At 45.1% G+C, this 23,200-nt stretch overlaps 1 protein-coding gene across 1 annotated transcript in view; it reads right to left on the bottom strand.

Annotated features, from left to right (window-relative positions):
* Positions 1–20,697, bottom strand: part of ECI2 (enoyl-CoA delta isomerase 2) — a 47,196-nt gene extending 26,499 nt beyond the window's left edge. The window contains exons 1-5 of the mRNA XM_073567452.1: positions 20,529–20,697; positions 16,615–16,777; positions 14,505–14,603; positions 5,886–6,068; positions 2,351–2,420 (exon numbers count right to left, since the gene is read on the bottom strand). Coding sequence (XP_073423553.1) covers positions 2,351–2,420; positions 5,886–6,068; positions 14,505–14,603; positions 16,615–16,777; positions 20,529–20,590 — 577 coding nt within the window. The 5' untranslated portion in view covers positions 20,591–20,697. The remainder of the gene's footprint in view (positions 1–2,350; positions 2,421–5,885; positions 6,069–14,504; positions 14,604–16,614; positions 16,778–20,528) is intronic.
* Between the last annotated feature and the right edge of the window lie 2,503 nt (positions 20,698–23,200).

Raw genomic sequence — 23,200 nt, 5'->3', positions numbered from 1 at the left:
GTTTACCAAGCTCACACTGCGTCTCCTGTGTGCTTTACCAATGTAACCCAATGAGTCTCAGCTCAAGGCGCACAGCACATCCTCCTCCAGGTCCCAGGAAGGAATCATGTGCTTGCCATGTGCTAGAAAAGAACAAGAGCTGCTGGGTCCTAGAGACACCGATCAACGCTGTAGTTCAAGCAGGAGACGGAATTTGACCTGTAGTGTGGATAATACAGCAGCCCTAGTTACAGGGGAAATCAGGAATAATAAAAATGTATTTAAAAGTGAACCTGTCATGGCCCTCATACCCCCAGCAGTTGAGTCTGCATATGTAAATACGATATGTAATTTATGACTTTGACTAGTCAAGCCCTATCACAGCTTCACAGACCAAAAAATTAAAGTGCACACACGGCAGCCCTGCCCCAAGCTCTATTTTTTGTGCACCTGTGTCTGGGCCTGTATCACCCTTCATCTCTGATTGCTGGTCAGGAGAGTGTGGAGGTTAAACCTGAGATGTCTATATCCAGACCTGGTTGGCCTTTATCTGCGCTTGCCTTTTCTGGCTCCATGGGAGTGATTCAGAAACGCATCAGGTACATTGCATTCAATATGGTCTTGCTTTTAATACATTTAGGAGGCCGCAATGGCACAGCAAATATAAAAAACGTAAAGTAGGACTGTCCCATATGAGATTGCCTTGGGGTGGCGGGGTGGCTCAAATGATTGATCAATTTCTTGCCAAATGTCTCATTTTGAAACACAGTTAGAAATTAATATGTGCATATGCACTTTATGTATTGCGTTCTGACCACAAGCAGCGCTGGCTTCTCCCCTTTTTAAAAAAAATTAAAGTGTTACGGGTCCCAGAGAATGGCAATACAACCAATCTTTTATAAATTTCTGATTTTTTTCAGCACTATAATAAAAACTGGACAAGTTTGGCATTGCCTTTATTGTACTGACGAAGAGAATCATATGGGCCGGTCATTTTTATTACACACTTTTGACTGTAAAAACAATCCCTCTACCCCACCTCCTCAAAAATAAAAATAAAAATCAGAATAGCATTTTTTCTCTCTTTTACTGAAAGTTACGTGCACTTGGAATTTAATTCCCGTTTCAAGTATTCTACACTGTAAAATGAAGAGTGCAATTCAAGGATATAACTCGTCTCTACAGAAAAGCAAGTCCTTAAATGTTTACAGAAGAGGAGTACTATTTTGGCTTTGTTACTTTACATTTCAGGAATTGTTTGTGGTCCACTTTCCTAGGAGTGGAAAAAAAAAAACCTTTAACTTCATTCTACATGTCATTAAAGGGGTTGTCCACTACTAGGACAACTCCTTCTTAAACTAAATGTTTGGCCCTGATAAAATAATAAAACCTATAGTTGCCTCCCGTGCCGGCACTGGCGGTCCCAGGCCTGTGATGCGGAGGAATGATACGTGATGTCTGGCGCCCAATCAGCACTGGCGTCACTGTCTCCGCCTTCAGACAAACTGAACATGAAGAGGAATTCCAGGCTGCAGCCGATCGCTGGGGGCGCAGTCAGACTAGCATGCAAGCGCTGCTGTAGCTGATGTTGTCCAGAGAATAATTCACAAGGTGATAAAACCTTCTGAATAAGTAAACATCAGCACACAAGCAGACATGTGACAAATCGCTGAAATCTGTGTTCTAACCCCTACCTCATGCAGTCCTCAGATTACATAGCAAAAACCTGGTTCCCTTTAAGACGTTTAACGGATTTATGGAGCTCACAGAGGCACTATCACATTGTAGACTAAATATGTCAGCATACTGTGAGAAGAGACCACCTTTCTACCTTTTATTCATGGTGCCAGCCACCTTTTTAGAAAGTCCAAAAAAGAGAAACAGATTCGCCACCGCTGCACCACCGTGGTCTCTTAAACAAATCTAAAGAGACCCTTCACACACTATATGAACGCCACATACCCCAAGGAACGGGTGCTCAATCCTGAAGAAATATAACAAAATCCAATAGCACAATGAAAGAAAAAAGGATGGCACTCACCGTTACCAAAAGTAGAAGTCTTTATTTCATGGATAAAAATGCATGGGCTCGGGAGCAATGCAAAGAATGCGTCCGCACTCTTTGCATTGCTCCCGAGCCCATACATTTTTATCCATGAAATAAAGACTTCTACTTTTGGTAACGGTGAGTGCCATCCTTTTTTCTTTCATTGTGCTATCACCTTTTTAGAAAGATTAGATCATAACGAAGAAAAGAAATAGATGTGCTTGATTGTTAGTTCAATCAACACTCTTTGATGATTGATAATAAAATGTAGGTTATACAACTAATGTGTTAAATCAGAATGTTAATATTCAGGGATGATCATACCAGTCAATACAGTAATAACGGAGTCATCTTTGGCAGCTTCATCTAATGCCAGACCAATCTCTCTGTACATCTAAAAAACAGAAAAAATGAAGTCAATAAAGATGGCAAAGCTACAATATTAAAGCAGTAATAAAAGATTAAATGAGATAATGGAAATGGGTATTACCAAAAGAAAACTAAGGGTATGTTCGCACATTGATGTCTATTTTTCCCCAGATGAAAACACAGGCTATGGCCCAAAAAAACACAACATACATCACTTGCGTTTTTTGGCGATAAATCAATGTGATTTTAATTTGGAAAAACAGTAGTAAAAATGCTGAAAAAAATGACATTTTGGCCAAATATCAAAACAATTTCGACAATACTGGTGTAAACTGCTATGAAAAGCTGTGCAAAAATTTTACGACTTTTAGCGTGTCAATGCCAGTTCTTCCCAGCCACAGCCCCACCAGAATGGGACGGGCTGAGGGCACAGCAGAAGCGTGACGTCACAGCTCGTTTAATTCTGTATGCCAGAAATCTTCGTCCAATTAGGACTGGAGTAACATTTCTGCCATGGCGCACACCACTCATTAGATGCTCCAAATTCATAAAGAGGAATGTACCTCTTCATTAATCAGCATCTGACTCCACCATGCTCTCTTATCAAGACCGTGAGTCTTCAGGAATTAGGACCATTGTGTTTTAAATCCTCGTCCTTCTCACCACATGCATACAATAACTTCTATCACAAATTTCCGCAACCTTTCTAACCTTAGACTCATTCGCCCAGCCCCTGCTTCTCCAGTCCATCTAACAAGAGCTCGATGGAACGCTCGCTGTCTGCAACAAACCTTCATACATCCATGATCTTTTCATCACTAACAAACTTTTCTTCCTTGTCATCACTGAAATCTGTCTCACCCCCTCTGGCACAGAGTCTCCAGCTACACTTTCTTATAGGGTCTCCATCTTTCTCACACACCCCAACCCCAGCAGCAAGAATGGTGGAACAGTCGGTTATATCCTGTCAGATAAATGCTCCTTCACCCAAATTCCACTCCCACCCTCTGTTACTCTCAATTCTTTTAAGGTGCACTCTGTGCACATTTACTCCCCCTCCAAATGGCTGTCATTTATCGCCCCCAGGGGCAGCCAACACCTTTTTTGACCACTTCCCCACCTGACTACTTTATTTTCTTTTTGCTAACATCCCCACTATCATCATGGGTGACTTCAACATCCCCATTGACACTTACCACTCTGCTGTCTCTAAGCTTCTATCTCTCACATCGTCATTCAGCCTTGCTCAAAGGGTCTTCTACAGCCACTCACAAAGATAGCCATACACTGGACCTCAACTTCACCCGCCTCTATTCCCTAACTAACCTCTCTAACTCACCTCTCCCTTTGTCTGTCCATAACCCTGCACAGTCTCACAGAAATCTCAAACACCTTGATTTACACTCACTTTGAGTCCCTTATCCCTCTTGCAAACATAGGTTCCTTATACGATGGAGGAGCTGCTGCCATTTTATATAACACCACAACAGTTGCAGGTCTTGAATCGGTCGCTCCCCTCGCACATACCAAAGTTCACAAAATCAACAGGCAACCTTGGCACACCAGCCTACATTTAGCGATGCACCAGCGATCCCGACAACGACATGATCCGGTCAGGATCGCTGGTGCATCGCTAAATGGTTGCTAGTGAGCTGCCACACAGGCAGATCTCACAGCGATGCAGCAGCGATACAGCGGTCATTACTTACCTTTCAGACGCGGCGATCCTGACGTCCTCCGCCCGCGTCCACGCGTCGCTCGTCGGCGCCAGCAGGAAGTGCCCGACGAGAAATGGAGCTGCGCGATCAACGACAGACAGCGGGGGAGCCGGTCGGAGGTAAGTATCACACGTAGCGATATCGCTGCTGCGTCACCAAATCGGTGATGCTTTAGCGATATTGCTAGCGATATCGCTATGTGTAAAACCCCCTTAAGGCGGGAGTCCAGGGATGCTCAGTGGAGATGGAAAAGAGCCCACTCCAACGAGCACTTTATCACATTCAAACAGTCCCTCACCACTTTCAAGTTCACACTAACTGCAGCAAAACAAACATACTTATCTCTCCCTGTCTCACAACCATAAACAGCTATTCAAGACTCTTAATTCTCTCCTCCGTGCCTCAGCACCTTCTCCCTCTCCTCTCAGCTGAAGACTATGCCCCATTCCTGCTCCTCCTGGACCGGTCATATGTCTTTGACACAGTTGACCATTGCCTTTAACTACAGATTCACTCATTTATTGGTATAAGGATGTGGCCCTATCTTAGATCTCTTCATACCTAACAGACGGGACATTCAGCGTCTCCCACTTACACACCACCTCTTTACCTCGCCCCCTATCTGCTGGTGGTCCCTCAAAGTCCAGTTCTAAGACTCCTGCTCTTCCCAATCTACACCTTCGGCCTGGGACAGCTCAGAGTCCCACGGCTTCCAGTATCATCTCTATGATGATAACACACAGAACTATCTTTCTGGACCCGATACCACCTCCTTACAAACCAGAATCCCACAATATCTGTCTGCTATCTCACCCTTCTTCTCTGTTCAATTTCTAAATCTTAACATGGACAAAACAGAATTCATCATCTTCCCCCCATCTCACTCAACCCCCCAAAAGACCTATCCATCAAAGTAAATGCCTGTTCACTGTATCCAGTCCCACAAGCTTGTTGCCTCGGAGTAACCCTGGACTCTAATCTCTCCTTCAAACCACATATTCAAGCCCTTTCCACTTCCTGCCAACTGCAACTTAAAATTATTTCCCGGATCCGTACATTCCTTATTCAAGAATCTGCAAAAACACTAGTACATGCCCTCATCATCTTCTGCCTCGACTACTGAAACCAAATTTGTACCATCCCGAAGGATGGTATAAATATCTAAGTGGCCCTTTGCAAAAAAGAAAGAGGATTCCCCACCCTTGCTGTACCCCAACATATCCTCTTGCCTACCATGGAAACCTTCAAAAGGAACCTGATGACCTACCTTTTCCAACAAGTCTACAACTTGCAGTAACCTTTGTTCCACCATACTGCTGCACGGCCAGTCTGCCCTCACTCATCCCTTGTAGACTGTGGGCCCTTGTGGGCAGGGTTCTCTTTCCTCCTGTACCAGTCGGTGACTCGTTATGTTCATGATTATTGTAATTATATTTTACGTATACCCCTTTTCACATGTAAAGCGCCATGGGATAAACTGGGCAATAATAATAAATAAATCTGCTCAGCTCCTTCTGCCTTATAACACTGGCTACTATAGATCAAGTTCAACAAGACAGGTTCCCTTTATTTTTTAATGGGCCTGTGTAATGCTTCATTTTTTCTGCAGAGGAGCTTGTAAGAAAAATATTAATTTACATAGCACTTAGGTATAGGCCTCGATAACCGCTCAACAAGTTGCAAGGACCCCTTATCCATGAACTGTGTGATCAACCATACATACAGCAAAGGACAGCGCTTTCGATCAAAGACTGAACCTAATTGATTTTTACCTGTAGTGTGATGGCATTTTTCTTATCTGGTCTGTTCAGATATATCTTCGTTATATTGTCACCAATAACCACCTGAACTGTATCATATTTCTGACCAGTGCACGGTGAAGCGGAATCTTTTGCAGGGGCTTCAGAAGAGATCAAATTGCTAACAAGTTCTACATAGGATTTTCTAGCTTCATCCTGAAAATATATACAAAAACATAAAACAATAATGTCAGTATATAATGACAATGTACTGAAGTATATCACATCTACCTACTTTATCCATTTCTGTTTATAGAGATCTCTGGATGACATGCATGGGTAGGCTGTGAAAGAGTAAGTCACATTTTCACCACCCCACTGCCACATGCTGACAGATTAGAGGTCATTCAATTGCCTGTTTAAGCAGTAAGACCCGAATTTGTTTTTTTTTTTTAAACTCATTTTTATTAAGTTTTATACATTTTTAACACTCAAAATAAGCACAAAATATTCATATTTTAACATGAAAAATAAACAAAGAAAATAGTCAATGAGGATAGGGTACATTAAAGTTTAACTGATGGAAAACATTTCCCTCTAGTTACATGAAAATATGTTGCAAACTAAAACCATAAAAGACTCAAGTTTCAAATAAAAAAAAATACTTTATATATTAATAACACTCGATGCCATAATAAACCAAACCCCATTCACTTATTAAATTCAAATTTCTTATTTAACAGTCGACAGACAGGAAACAAACACATCAAGGCGTGGGGAAAAAAATATAGATACAGTAGTCCAAATAGGTCCTAGCTATTTTTTTGAGCCCAGAAATAATCCCAGGGAGCCCAGATAGCATCAAATCTATCCACCTTCGCATTTATTAAAGCAGTCATGTATTCTATTCTACGAATATCAGCCATTCTATTGTAACAATTTTTGTTAAGAGGGAGGAGTGGTCTGTTCCTATTGGAAAGTGATCTAACACCTAACTATGGTTAACATATGCAATAATAATTTAGATGAGTTCTTCTCCCTCTAGAAGAAACATTTAGCAAATAGTTTACAGGTTCTAGCTCAACTTCCACGAAGAGTACCCTTTGTATTAAAACTTTCACTAATTCCCAAAATCTAACCACCCCTGGGCAAGACCAGATGTGATATTGAGAACCAGTTGCTGAGCCACATCGCCAGCAAATATGCGGATACTGGGGATTCAGATTATGGAGGAGCTCTGGGGAGTGGTACCAAACACATAAAACTTCTATGGATTCTCTTCATATAAACGTGCAATGGAGGATTTGGCAGCTTTGTCCCAAATACGCTGCCAATAATGTGAGGGCAGCTCCCTCTCTAGAAGAGGCTCCCATTTAATCATATAGGGGTGTTTCTTCGGAGGATCCTCCTGGGCAGAGTTTATAACCTAATAAATATCAGATATTAACCCCTTCTATAGAACTTCTCAAACTCAGTTGGTTGGGAGACAGTCATTGAGCGAAATGGTGAAAAAGCAAGGTGTTTTGTTCTGCATAAATTAGAAGAATTCTCTATCTGTTACAGAAAATTTAGACTTCAGGTCAAACGAGAGAATTTCCAACCTGTCAATGTCAACCAAGTCTGCGTATCTGAAAAGTCCCACTGAAATCCACGGATGGACCAATGTTGGTTCTAAGCTTTTGGGATCAGAGGTTGATCAATAAAATATGTAATTGAAGAAATAGGAGAGGCCAGAGCATAGCGCTTCATACACGAGAGCCAAACTTCTCTTGTATACTGCATAGGGCCCAATAAGTGGCCAATTTTATGCAGTCAGTGTCCACATATATGATATATAATGACTATAACTACAGCATAATCATAAAAAAACAAGTGACCAAGAAGTATCCAAGTAATGAAGTATGAATGACAAAGCATAGACATATACCTGGAAGGTAAGGCTACTTTCACACATCAGGTTTTCGGCGTCAGGCGCGATCCGGCGTCGTGCCGGAACGCCGGATCCGGCAAATGTTTCTGAAAACCGGATGTGACGGATCCGGTTTTCTGCCGGATCCGTCTTTTTCTGGATAGACAAAACCGGATCCGTCTCATCCGGTTCATCCGTTTTTCTATCCGTTTTTTCGACGGATTACGCCGGATCCGGTTTTTAAAATTGACCCTTGTGGCCTTCCGAACGGGATTGGCTACTGGAAAACTATATATAGCGTGTTCCTACAGCCCTTCTTTGACAGGTTGTAGAGGAGAAAGTGCAGGTTGGAGAGAAGAGCAAGTTACTGGCGAAGATGGATGTTGTGATTGGAAATATTTTGAAGAATTTGGCGGATTTTACAGCGGAGGCGAATCGTTTGAGGGTGATTGTTCTGGAGAAGGAGAGAGCGAGACAGCAGCGCATCAGGCATCGTAGACAACGTTTGTGGATCCACCCCATCACAGCCAAGAGAATGACGCGTGGGGTCTATTCTACACTATGCATGGACCTTCGACGAAACCCGGATAAATTTTTTGGATATGTTAGGATGAAAATGGAGAATTTTGATTACTTGGTGGAGCGCATTGCACACCTCATAAGAAAAGCGGACACCTATTGCCGCTTCTCTGTTTCACCCGCAGAGCGTCTGATGGTGACTTTAAGGTAAGCCACATTTATTGGATATGATCGCATCAGAGCACACTTTCACTGCAATCTTGTTGGTGGTAATTTGTATCTCCAAGTGTTATAGGTCAGTTTTGGTATGTAATGCTGTGATTTAAAACTAATTTATTGTTTTTTAATTCCCCACAGATTTCTTGCAACTGGAGAATCCCTTTCGTCACTGCATTTCCAGTACAGACTCGGGATTTCCACCATATCTGGAATTGTGAAGTACACATGCCGTGCATTGTGGGACTCCTTAGCTGAAGAGTTTTTACCAGAGCCCACAACAGAGAGGTGGATTGAAATTGCTGACAAGTTTCAACAGATATGTCAGTTTCCAAACTGCTTGGGCGCTGTGGACGGGAAACATATCCGCATTGTAAAGCCAGCTGGATCGGGATCGGAATATTTCAATTACAAGAAATATTTTTCAATTGTCCTCATGGCCATCGCTGACGCGGAATACAAATTTATTGCGGTTGATATTGGGGCCTATGGCCGCTCCAATGACTCTCAAGTTTTCAAACTGTCTGCCATGGGGCGTAAACTGTATGGAAACACCTTCCAGTTCCCACCACCTAGACCGCTGCCGCAAACATCTGGTCCACCTATGCCATTTGTCTGTGTAGGGGATGAAGCCTTCCAGCTGTCAGAACACCTTTTGAAACTGTACTCTAGCAGAGGATTGACAAGACCAAAACGCATTTTTAATTACCGCCTCACAAGAGCAAGAAGAATGGTTGAATGTACCTTTGGTATTCTGACAGCCAAATGGCGGGTCCTATTGACTGCGATCAACCTCAAGACAGAAACTGTGGACGAGGTGATCAAAGCGTGCGTGGTACTCCACAATTTTGTTATCTGCAAGGAACCCATTTCCATTGAGGACACCTCTGAAGAAACCACCTTGCAAGATTACCATGACATTACCACTAGAAGTTCTGTGACGGTTTCAGTAATGAGGGACAATTTTGCACTATACTTTATGTCACCTCAAGGCAGAGTACACTGGCAGGATGACAGAGTGTGAAAGATTTGTGCCCTAACCAAACTTGTGTACCTTCTGGACCAACAGTATATACCTTTGCCAACCAAAGTTGGCTATCTTGTCATGGTCTCTATTTTTAGCTTTAGGCCACAGGTGTGTACCTGGTTGTGTTTTATGCAAAGTATTTCACCTTTTAACAAAAGTTGTGTACATTGTTAGGAAATCACCAACAATAAACACAACTTTTTAGGTGAAATACTTTGCTTCAAACACAACCAGGAACACAACTGTGGCAAAAAACTAAAATTTACCCACAGTTATATACCTAGTTTTGAATACCATTTCACCTTTTAAATACCCTGTATTTAACCTTTTTCGCCGCAGAAAGAAATGACAGACAACCAGTGTAAAATAATTTAACTTTTATTGAAAAATGTTTTTTTTAGTAAACTTTTTTAAAATTGTAATAAACTTGTTTAATAAAACTTTGAAACTATAAAACTGAAACCATAAAACTGGTCATTTTTATTTAAATACACACATTATAATTCTGTGTAGTGTGTGGTGGAAATACTGCTGTAGGGGCTGCGGGACACTTCGACACTGGGAGTGTGGAGAGAGGACTGGGATCGTGGTGGGGAAGGAACAGTTAGAGGTGAAGGTGTGGAAAAAACTACAGAATGGGTGGACATGTGGGAAGCAGAAGAGGTGGTGGGTGGTGGAGTGGAGGGTTGGGCAGGGACTGTAGGAGCAGATGATGTTGATGGCAAGTTGTATGGGGAAGGAGTTTGGTACGGGGCAGGTTGCTGGAAGTGGGGAGATGTCTGGTACGGGGCAGGTTGCTGGAAGTGGGGAGATGTCTGGTACGGGGCAGGTTGCTGGAAGTGGGGAGATGTCTGGTACTGGGGAGGTTGCTGGTACTGGGGAGTTTGCAGGTACTGTGGAGGTTGCTGGTGCTGGGGAGGTTGCTGGTGCTGGGGAGGTGGATGGTGCTGGGGAGGTGGATGGTGCTGGGGAGGTGGATGGTGCTGGGGAGGTGGATGGTGCTGGGGAGGTGGATGGTGCTGGGGAGGTGGATGGTGCTGGGGAGGTGGATGGTATGTAATAGGAGGGGGAGGATGGAAAGTGGCTGGAGGTGGATGGTATGTAATAGGAGGGGGAGGATGGAAAGTGGCTGGAGGGGGTGTAGATGTAATAGGAGGGGGAGGATGGAAAGTGGCTGGAGGGGGTGTAGATGTAATAGGAGGGGGAGGATGGAAAGTGGCTGGAGGGGGTGCAGGTGGAGGAACTACTGTGGTGGGAGGAGGAGGAGGTTGGGAGGTAACTTGCTGGAGAGCAGCGTGGCATGAATGCATTACATGCATCTGCTGGGCAGGAGAGAGCGTTTCCATGCGCTCCACAACAGACCTGAAAAAGGTGTGGTTTGGCGAAGATCTTGCTTCTGAATGCATGGTTTGCAGAAGTGTCTTCACCTCCAGAATGCTGGAGTTGATCTGCTGATAGCCTGCGGATATTTGCTCTGACAAGACTTTTAGACAGTTCTGGAAAGATGCATTCAGATGCAAGAACTCTGGCGCATAAGTCTTTTCCTGACCCCTCTGCCGCTGCCGCCCAGTACCCGCAGGTGTACTAGAGGTGGCAGGGGCAGAAGGGTGGGGTAAAGGGAAAGCGATCTCCTCACCAGCAGCTTCATGTAATGTAGGCGGCCACGATGCTCCTGTGCTGGTGGATGGGACAGATGGGTCGAATGTGTGTGAAGGCTGGGAAGGTGCAGATGTACCGGGGCGGTCGAAGTGTCCCTCGGTGCCGGTCTCCTCAGGGATCGCCTCAGAAGGGTCCAATCGTGCCGGCTCCCGAGTGCTGCTCACCGTGCTGTGGAATAAAGAGAAAAAAAAACAATTAAAATACTGACATGGTATGGCCCTGGCTGAAATTTTTTTTTACATATAACATTTTTTTTCACATGTGGTGTGTAATATTTACCTTCTGGTGACCATTGTTTCCCGGAGGAACGACAGGGCTTCTGCGTACTTGTACTTGCTCCTGCGTCCTCCAGATCCACTCGGGGCCCGCATCTCTTTATTGAACTCCTTCTTGAAACGATCCCTCACAGACCGCCACCGATTCACAATTCTGTTCCCTGAAACAAGAAAGGAGTGGTTAGTATACAACATCAGTGTTTCCCAAACTCCAGTCCTCATGGTCCCCAGGGGTCATGTTTTCATGATTTCTATAGTAAATAGAAATCCTGAACACATGATCCGTGGGGACCACGAGGACTGGAGTTCGGGAAACACTGGTTTACATCAAGCAACTGGTACTGTATATACTTACGCTCTTTAATCTGGGCCCGAGCTTCGAGGTCCTCCCAGCGGCCCACAAGGAGAGAACAGATTTCCTCCCAGAGTCGTCGGGTAACAATCAGGTCAGCGTGGCGGCGGTCAGCCATATTCCAGAGCGGCTCCCTTTCTCTGACGAGATCGATGAGGCGGTCCACATCAATCCCTCCATCCTCACCGTCAGAGTCGGGAGCACGCTGTGAAGGCTGTTAAAGAAAAAGACAAAAATAACATAATTAGCCTCCACAAAAGAAATGAAATAAAAAGTGCAAAAAAACAAAGCAAAAATATTTATACTTACACGCTGGTGACCGCCGCGTTGCTGTCGCCGACGACCCTGGGAGGCACTGCGAGGACCTCTTGGCCAAGCACCAGATTGGGAAGACTAGAGAAGAAAACAAAAAAAGTTATGTCTTTGGATGTAGGCATTTGTTTGCTGTGTGTGGTCTGCAGAACATTGTTTTCTATGTGTTGTGTGTAGTGTGATGTTGTGTTTCTGCGTTTGATGCAAAAAACTTACCAATTGTGAGCCCACTCCAAGTGTCTGTCCACCCCTTCCTCCTTCTTCTGGGAGCTCCTCTTCATCTTGTGATTCCTGTTTTGAAATAAAAGGCAATGAATAGACATATATTACAGAGAAGATGGATTTTGGAAATAAAAACTTACCGTCAAACGCTGACGATGCGAGGGAGGGCTCCCAGAAGATGTGCTGTCCTCTTGCTGGCCAGACTCCATGGCTGTGGGTGGTGTTACAGCTGCTGCCAGTGAAGCCAGTGCTGCTGCTGCATCTCTTGGGCGGCTGTTGAATAAAGAGAAACAAAGGGCCAATGAATATCTTGATATTCAATAGCCCTAGTTTGGAGGAATGGGGGATTTGATAATTACCGTCTCTCATCTGCTGCTGGCCTCCCCTCCTCAGCATGTTCTATTTGCTGCTCCATTTGGGGTGGTGGTGGTGCGGATGGTGCTGCAGTGGTCTCCTGCCTTCTCCTGCGCCTGGTTGCTGTCTTGGGTGGCATGTTGGGTGTGGCTGTGGGTCCCACTGTCTTGCTTTTATATATGTCTTGTGGGCAGAGCTACTGAGCATGCTCAGACCAAAAAACCGGATCCGGCCGACGGCCGGCTTTCGCCGGATCCGGCGCATTGCGGCGCTCATAGGCTTTCGTTGTGTGAAAAAGCCGGACGCGCCGGATCCGGCGTGTCCGGCTTTTTCGACGGAGACAAAAAACGTTACAGTCACCGTTTTTTCCAGACGCTGGATCGCGACACATTGCCGGATCCGGCGAAAACCGGATGAAACGCATGGCCATCCGGCGCGATCCGGCGCAAATGCAAGTCAATGGGGGGGAAAACGGATCCGGCATTGCATTTCGCCGGATCCGGTTTCTGTCAAAAGCGCCGGATCGCGCCTGACGGCGAAAACCTGATGTGTGAAAGAGGCCTAAGCCTATATTAATGGTCACACACTTTGAAATGGCAATATGAGGAAAAGACATGCTGGTTCAAAGGCCGATGACTACAGTGCTAGAGGGAAATAGTTATTAATCAACTACAAGGGACATGAAGAGGCCTGGAAGACCTTTCCCTGATAACCGGCGATCCTATGAAAGGATAGAGATATGCCATAACCTTCCAATTAATAAATTTAAGGTAATTTTTTTTTCAAGTAGATTCTTGAAGATCTTTAAGAAAGCTAGAAGGAGCACAGACCAAAGAAATCATTAATATCATAAACGTATGACAGATGCAGGTCTCCATTCATTTGTACGACATTCAGAAAATTGCAAAGCTGCCAAACAAATAAGTGAAAAGAACCATGAATGTGTGACCTCATGGAAGATACAGGAAAGACATATATCTTTGTACCGTGTAGCCTGAGGAAGAGACCTGAGTAGTCTCGAAAGCTTGCAATGTGTTACCATCTTTTCAGTTAGCCATTAAAAGGTATCAACCACTGAGGACTCTCAATTCTGAATATTCACCTCATGGAAGGCTGTTCGAGAATGGGGAAAATATTACACGGATGATCCTACATATTAGATTAAGATAATAATCAAAGGTCCAGCGCCTTGTCCTGTGTAACAAAGACCTCTGCTGCCAAAAATAATGGCCACCTATGTGCAATGAACAATTTCTGATCATTTAATGCTCATCCTAAGCCGATTTTTTTCCCCTTATGGAGCTAATTACTTAATGACTGGTACCTGCTAACTGCTCGCCTATTCTGCCCTGCAAGGACCTCTCGCTGCTCAGAGTGGTTAAGGACAATTCTCCTTTCTGTGACATCACGTCAACAGCGCAGCCTTTTCTCTTCCGCTTTGCTCTGTCGATTGGGTGTTATTGCTGGCGAAATGTTAACTGACAGCTGGCTCTCTGCAGCTAAGCAGTGTGGGGACAGGCGTCAATCAACATGATGTCAGTGAAGGCCTGTCGACAGAACAGAATTGAAGGAATTGCTCTGTTGACATCACAGAAAAGAAAATTTCCAGGCTGTAGTGACCCGTGACCACTCTGAGCCGGCTGAGATGGTGACAGGGCAGCACAGGCAAGTAGTTATTAATTACCTGCAGATAAGTGCTTAGCCACATAGGGATAAAAAAGAAATAAAGAAAGTTCTGGATAACGTCATGAAACAATGGCCTCCAGAAACTACATTTCCTTTTTTAGACGCTGCATAGTTTTATTACCTGTGACAAAGTTCCCAACGATTTCCATGCATCCCACTTTGCTTTATTCACAAAGTCCAACATGCCGGGCTTAGGAGTATTACAAGAACCTTGTGTTGCCTTAGGATATAAAAAAATTGTGAAAATGGAGAAAAGGCAATGAACAACATGAAGTGGTATATGTTAATTTAATATATGCAAACCAGAGCAATTGGAATTGTCAAAATTATAGGGGATGACATATAAAAATGATGGCGGCTCCTGGTCTAAGCCAACTTCGCTGCTACAGAAGACATTCGAGTGTTGCACTGAAACCAAAGGTTAACTATGTATGGTACACAGAAGGGGGGGTGTCGAATGGAAAAACTCCCGATGTGATGTGATGTCATAAGACCGTTCCTGTTACCTTTTAAGGAATGGGCAATTTTTCATTTGTGCTGTTTATTTTTCTCTTGCATACTTCTAAGGCCGGTTTCACATTTGCACTTCAGGGCGCAGCGACGGCCTGCGCACGGCCGCCGCTAAGCCCCGCCCCCTGCCGCGCCTCCGCCGGTAGCTCCGCCTCCGGGTGTATTACGCTGCATGCGTCCCCTATCTTTATCACTGAGGACGCAGGCCGTGCGCAGTATGCGTTTGGCGGCCAGCGCCAAACGCAACCTGTTGCAATTTGGTTGCGCTCGGCGCACCGTCAAAAGGACGCAGGCGCTGCCAAACGCATACTGCGCACGGCCAGCGTCCTGTGATAAAGATAGGGGATGCATGACGCATACAGCGTCATGCGCCGGGAGGCGGAGCTACCGGCAGAGGCGCGGCAGGGGGCAGGGCTTAGCGGCGGCCGTGCGCAGGCCGTCGCTGCGCCCTGAAGCGCAAATGTGAAACCGGCCTTAGAGCCAGAATTAATTTTTTTTTTAATTTTCAGTCAACATAGATGTATGATGGCTTGTTTTTTGTAGGTCGAAAAACAAGAAAAATTCCAAGTGGGAAGGCATGGAGAAAAAAAAATGCAATTCTGCCATTGTTTTGGGAGTTTTGCTTTCATTTTATATATGACCTGACAACGCAATTCTTCAGGTCAGTAGGATTACAGCAATTCCAAAGTTGTATAAACTGGGCTTCACATGCGTACCAAGATGGCAGCCAAGGGTACCTCACAACTGGATCATGTTGCACCAATAAGAGGCAGACGTGCACGCCGGTGAGCATTCCAGTTGAATGCCGCTTAAAGCTGTTAACTACAGCATGTAAAAATTTAACAGCAGCGACCTGAGCTCAGCCTGGCCGCTGTATTAGGCCGGGGTCTCACTTGCGAGTGTGATGCACGAGTCTCTCGCGTCAATACCCGGCACTGCCGCCGGCACTCGGGACGGGAGTATTCGGCTGCATAGAAATACATGCAGCCACACATTCCGGTCCCGAGTGCTGGCCGCAGTGCCGTGTATTGACGTGCAAGTTTCTCGCATCACACTTGCAAGTGAGACCCCGGCCTTAGGCTGGGATCACACATGCGAGAAACTTGGTCGAGTCTTGCATGTTAATACCCGGCACTGCCGCCGACACACGGATCGGAGCGTGAGGCTGCATAGCAATACATGGAGCCGCACGCTCTGCTCCTGAGTGCAGGCGGCAGTGCCGGATATTAACATGCAAGACTCGTTTGAGTTTCTTGCATGTGTGATCCTGGCCTTAGACAGATGATGGCTGTGTAGCAGTCAGCATCTACTGTGTGTGTGTGTGTGGGGGGGAGCCCTCTCCACACTTATGGACACCAGCGGGAACGTACCAGTATGTGAATATGTAGTAAGGGTTTAATTGCTATTGGGCGGCTTTTCAACTCTCTGGGAAAACCAGGATGTCCCATAGACTATAATAAACATTTCCCACATTTATAGGTAGAAACATATTCAATATTAAAAAAATATATATATATTTATTTATATATTTTAACAGTAGCTGCCATACAGTCATGGAGATCAAATGAGGGTCAATGGTGCTCAAGATGGCTTTTTATTTTAAAGCACAATCCTCATTCGTGTATATGGGCAGAAAAAGATCTTCCTTTACCGAATACATACTAAAGCTACAAACTTGCATTTATTATACAAGTCTATTTATTTGGTTACTGCTCCGTTACCTGTTTAAACAGTGCATACAATTTCAATTTTATGTCATTGCCAGGGTCCTTTTTCAGGGTCTTCAAGTCACTCTGTGCTTTCTCAAAGTCTTGCTGAGAGGCTTGCATATGCCGTGCTGTTGCGTGTATTCCAAGGGCTGGAACACGACCCCAATGACTGAGCCTATGGTGGAGACAGCAATAAGATACAGAGTTAGGGGCAATTATAGCTTTGTTTTCACTTTATGAAGACTGAAAGGAGAACAAAGTACAGTTCATTGCGATGCATCAGATCTATAAAAAAGGACTACAGTGTACAATGAACATATCCAATACCATACTGCACTATCATTGCCCACACACACGCCAGACCTCTGCTTCAGACTTATCTACTGCCGGCCAAGAGGTCCTCTCTGTTTGGTCCCTTCTTGCGGAGACCGGTAGATCCACAAATCACTGTGGGCTCACATCAATGTACTTATTGTTTTTCAAGCACATCAGGATTAGAAAACCGGGGTAGATTTATTTAGATTTCCAATCTTGTAGGATTTTATACGGATGGTAGACAAAGGGATAGAACACACTAATAAAAACTGGTCCATCTTTTGCAAATGTCAGCCCCACAAATGCAAGTCAATGGGGGCGATATAAAAAAAATTAATAATCATCGCACGGCACTCGGCCCATCCGAGTGCTATCCAATTTGTACACACCTATGTCCTTGGAAAAGCCTGAAATTTCTAACAGCGATCACGCTGACTCCACTTAGGTGAAGTGAGTTGAAAGGTCCTGGGAGTCCACAGCCAGTCAGATGGCACAGTGAGCAGGAGAACTTTCTCACGCTCATGGTGTCAGGACATAGGCCTTCACCACGAGACACTGAGCAGCGATAGCACACACTGCTCTGTGTCTCTGCTGGATGGCAGGCTGTATAGTCGCATCATGCAACAACGCAGCCTGCCAGCTAGATGAAGCAGAACTAGAACCATCGCGGGACAAACGGATTATTATCTTCTCCGTGGACAGGTGAGGAATATGGTTGTTTAATACTTTAATTCTCTTACAGGGGACATTGGCATCAGTGGAATGGAAAATGATGTGACCAAGGCAAATGGGGGGAAAGAGAGAGAATTGACCTCCTGTATCTGTGCAAAGCTTAGAACGATTCAGCTCGTCAGTTTTTATTTTATCACGTGATGTCATAGACAAATAGAAGAATTATCTGGGTAGAAAGGCAAAATGAGCAATTGTAAGTACAGTCATGGCCAAAAGTTTTGAGAATGACACAAATATTAATTTTTACAAAGTCTACTGCTTCATTTTTTCTAATGGCAATTTGCATATACTCCAGAATGTTATAAAGAGTGATCAGCTTAACAGCAATTACTTGCAAAGTCAATATTTGCCTAGAAAATGAACTTTATCCCCCAAAACACATTTCAACATCATTGCAGCCCTGCCTTAAAAGGACCAGCTAACATCGTTTCAGTGATTGCTCCATTAACACAGGTGTGGGTGTTGATGAGGACAGGGCTGGAGATCAATCTGTCATGATTAAGTAAGAATGACACCACTGGACACTTTAAAAGGAGGCTGGTGCTTGGCATCATTGTTTCTCTTCTGTTAACCATGGTTATCTCTAAAGAAACATGTGCAGTCATCATTGCACTGCACAAAAATGGCCTAACAGGGAAGAGTATCGCAGCTAGAAAGATTGCACCTCAGTCAACAATCTATCGCATCAAGAACTTCAAGGAGAGAGGTTCCCTTGTTGCCAAAAAGGCTCCAGGGCGCCCAAGAAAGACCAGCAAGCGCCAGGACCGTCTCTTAAAAGTGTTTCAGCTGCGGGATCGGGCTACCAGCAGTGCAGAGCTTGCTCAGGAATGGCAGCAGGCAGGTGTGAGTGCATCTGCATGCACTGTGAGGCGGAGACTCTTGGAGCAAGGCCTGGTCTCAAGGAGGGCAGCAAAGAAGCCACTTCTCTCCAGAAAAAACATCATGGACAGACTGATATTCTGCAAGAGGTACAGGGAGTGGACTGCTGAGGACTGGGGTAAAGTCATTTTCTCTGATGAATCCCCTTTTCGATTGTTTGGGACATCTGGAAAACGGCTTATTTGGAGAAGACCAGGTGAGCGCTACCACCAGTCTTGTCTCATGCCAACTGTCAAGCATCCTGAAACCATTCATGTGTGGGGTTGCTTCTCAGCCAAGGGAATGGGCTCTCTCTCAGTCTTGCCTAAAAACACAGCCATGAATAAAGAATGGTACCAGAATGTCCTCCAAGAGCAACTTCTCCCAACCGTCCAAGAGCAGTTTGGCGATCAACAATGCCTTTTTCAACATGAAGGAGCACCTTGCCATAAAGCAAAGGTGATAACTAAATGGCTCAGGGAACAAAACATAGAGATTTTGGGACCATGGCCTGGAAACTCCCCAGATCTTAATCCCATTGAGAACTTGTGGTCAATCATCAAGAGACGGGTGGACAAACAAAAACCTTCAAATTCAGGCAAAATAAAAGCTTTGATTTTGCAAGAATGGACTGCTATCAGTCAGGATTTGATCCAGAAGTTGATTGAGAGCATGCCAGGGAGAATTGCTGAGGTCCTGAAGAAGAAGGGTCAACACTGCAAATATTGACTTGCTGCATTAACTCATTCTAACTGTCAATATAACCTTTTGCTACTCATAATATGATTGCAATTATATTTCTGTATGTGATAAAAACATCTGACAAACACACATAAAAACCAGAGGCCAGCAGATCATGTGAAAATATAATATTTGTGTCATTCTCAAAACTTTTGGCCATGACTGTACACAGTGCAGCATTCTGTACCAGGAAAATGAATAAGATTTTGGAGATCTCATGCACACGATGCTTATTTTCAGATCTGCAGCATGTCAACACTTTTCCAACATTCAAATGAAGAAAAAAAAAGACAAAAGGGAAAAAAAAATAATGCATCAAAAACGCATGTATTCTACGCAGCATTCTTTCTACTAAGGCTGGTTTCACATTTGCGCTTTTGTGCGCAGCGCATCGTGCGCACCCGTGCGCATGCGCACTGCGCACCTATGTTTAACATGACGTGCGCATGTTTTTGCGCACACTTGCGTTTTCGTGCGCATGCGTTTTTTTGTCTTTTGCGCCAGGTGCGCCAGACGCAACATGTTGGATTTTTTGGTGCGCCCTGTCTCGGCAAAAAAACGCATGCGCACGCTTGCGCACGGAATGCGCAAAAACAACACATTGAAGTCTATGGTAACGCATGCGTGCGCATGGTCTTGCGCACGGTTGCGTTTTTTTACGCATGCGTTTTTGAGTGAAACAAGTCTAGAATGTTCTCTAGACAATGGAAAAAACGTCACACTTAAAAACGCATGCGCATAAAAAACGCCAACGCATGCAAAAAACGCATGTAAAACGCAAACAACTCTGCGTTTTTTTTACACATCAGCGTGCGCATGACGTTAAAAAAACGCGCGTTTGTTTTGCGTTTTTCTTTGCGTTTTTTATGCGCCCGATGCGCTGCGCAAAAAAACGCTAATGTGAAACTAGCCTAAGAGACACATTTTGAGTGCAGGAATGTCTGCTCCAAATACTGTGTGAACATACCCTAAAGGGTCCTCAGTAATGAGGAATCTGATGACAATCGCTGTACAGCGCTACTGTATATGTGATGCTATGCGGGCAACACAATAGAGAGGTACAGAAAAAGAGACGTATAGAGAAGTTAGAAAAGGTGGGAAAGGAACAGGAACAGGGAGGACGAAAGGTAAGGAAGCAGGTGACACTGATGTCCAGAGTCCTTCGTGATAAGTCACCGTCAGCAGGACTCCATAATGGGCGCAGATCGGACGATTGACTGGCAGCACTTTATAAAAACCGCACACTGGACCCGCTCCTGTCTGCTGCACACAGGTCTCACCTCACTGATCTAGGAAATGGGAGCCGCAGGGAGCTCTGTGCCAGGAGTGAGGACGAAGCCATAGAAAACAGGGGGAGCACCGCTGTTAGTGACAGAGTGCGAACCCTCCTCTTCCTCCTGAAGTGCCGGGGCTGCACACAGAGCACATGTAACTCCAAGCCTGATTGGTCAGCGATCGCAGGCAGTCAAGGTCCTCTAAAGGCGGCACATAACAGCGCATCTGCGCCATCTGCTGGTGAAAAGCTGGTACTATTGGTATAATATTGCTTCCAATGGCTGCTTTAGTTTGCAAATAAAAAATGAACCTAAATGATTTATTTCAATGGTGATGTTATACTATAAAAAGAGAAATAAGTGTACACACCCATATTATAGTGAAATCAACGCATGCCCCTATATTATTCATTGCAGACCTAAGACATACAACCAGAGGCGTAGCTAGGGTTTTGCTTTGGGGGGGGGGGGGGGGGGCGAAACTTCAGAGTGGGCCCCTAACTAGGTAACTTTGATTACAACTCGGTGACGCCCCCTAATAGTGGATGTAGAAGATGACTGCGCTGTTAATGAGAATAATCCCTATATAAAGACCAACATGGATATTACCGCAATATGGTCAGTGGTAAATACCAGTCCTACAAAACATACAAGTGATTACTGCACAGATACAGCTAGTGCCTTACCGCTGACGTTCTTTCTGATGGAATCGTTCACTTTTCACGTCTTTTCCATCTGGCCCAGACCGACATGACAACTTCTCCAGCCACGACTCTGCTACTGAGAATACAACAAAGACATGTTTCACTTCTCATATTCCAGCCCCATCACCATCTATCCCCAACCTGCACAAACTCCTCATCCTGCTGCTACCCCAATATTGAGCCTCTGCTGCTGTGTGTGTCCCTATTACTGCACCTGATACCTCAATGCTGAGCCTCTGCTGCCGTATGTGTCCCTATTACTGCACCTGATACCCCAATGCTGAGCCTCTGCTGCCGTATGTGACCCTATTACTACACCTGATACCCCAATACTGAGCCGCTGCTGCCGTATGTGTCCCTATTACTGCACCTGATACCCCAATACTGAGCCTCTGCTGCCGTATGTGTCCCTATTACTGCACCTGATACCCCAATGCTGAGCCTCTGCTGCCGTATGTGACCCTATTACTACACCTGATACCCCAATACTGAGCCGCTGCTGCCGTATGTGTCCCTATTACTGCACCTGATACCCCAATACTGAGCCTCTGCTGCCGTATGTGTCCCTATTACTGCACCTGATACCCCAATACTGAGCCTCTGCTGCCGTATGTGTCCCTATTACTGCACCTGCTACCCCAATACTGAGCCTCTGCTGCCTTATGTGTCCCTATTACTGCACCTGATACCCCAATACTGAGCCTCTGATGCCATATGTGACCCTATTACTGCACCTGATACCCCAATGCTGAGCCTCTGCTGCCGTATGTGTCCCTATTACTGCACTTGATACCCCAATACTGAGCCTCTGCTGCCGTATGTGTCCCTATTACTGCACCTGCTACCCCAATACTGAGCCTCTGCTGCCTTATGTGTCCCTATTACTGCACCTGATACCCCAATACTGAGCCTCTGATGCCATATGTGACCCTATTACTGCACCTGATACCCCAATGCTGAGCCTCTGCTGCCGTATGTGTCCCTATTACTGCACTTGATACCCCAATACTGAGCCTCTGCTGCCGTATGTGTCCCTATTACTGCACCTGCTACCCCAATACTGAGCCTCTGCTGCCTTATGTGTCCCTATTACTGCACCTGATACCCCAATACTGAGCCTCTGATGCCATATGTGACCCTATTACTGCACCTGATACCCCAATACTGAGCCGCTGCAGCTGTATGTGTCCCTATTACTGCACCTACTGTGTGGTTCTGTGTGACCTCTAAATTCTAAAGCATCCCTCTATAATATAGTAATGCCGGGTGCAATTGCCCTAGAAAACAGTGCCCACATATTGTCTCCTAGAATGTAATATTGCCCTCTGTGTGCCCCGTTTGACAGTCACTGTAACCTGAGTTCACCTATAACAATAAGTGCCCACTTTACATTTATTAATGTCCTGAGTCCCCCCCTGTACAGCTCTCCTATACACAGTAATATTCCCCCTCACTGTATACATACTGACCCCTTAGTATCCCCCAATGATGGCTCCAACACTGTATGATGGCCCCCTCAATAATCTCCACATTGTATGATGGCCCCCTAGATAGCCTCCATATAGTATAATACACCAGATAGTCCTCAATATAGTATAACGCAGCCCCCATAGGCAGATTCTACAGTATAATGCAGCCCCCCCATGGGCAGACTCAATAGTATATTGCAGCCCCCCATAAGCAGACTGTAATGTAAGGCAGCACCCCCCCAACCCCCCTATAGGCAGCCTGTAATATAAGGCAAGCACTCCCCCCATAGGCAGACTGTAGTATAAGGCACCCCCCCATCCCCTATAGGCAGACTGTAGTAAAAGGCAGCGCCCCCCATTCGCTCCATACACCTTGTACACATACGGCTCCGCTCCGTACACCCTGTACACACACGTTTCCGCTCCGTACACCTTGTACACAAACAGCTCCGCTCCGAACACCTTGTACACAAACAGCTCCGCTCCGTACACAAACAGCTCCGCT

This window comes from Dendrobates tinctorius, unplaced genomic scaffold, assembly GCF_039654945.1.
Source record: "Dendrobates tinctorius isolate UK_male_01 unplaced genomic scaffold, ASM3965494v1 ptg000004l, whole genome shotgun sequence".
In the NCBI taxonomy this organism is placed as follows: domain Eukaryota; kingdom Metazoa; phylum Chordata; class Amphibia; order Anura; family Dendrobatidae; genus Dendrobates; species Dendrobates tinctorius.
This window is presented reverse-complemented; position numbering and strand designations above follow the sequence as displayed.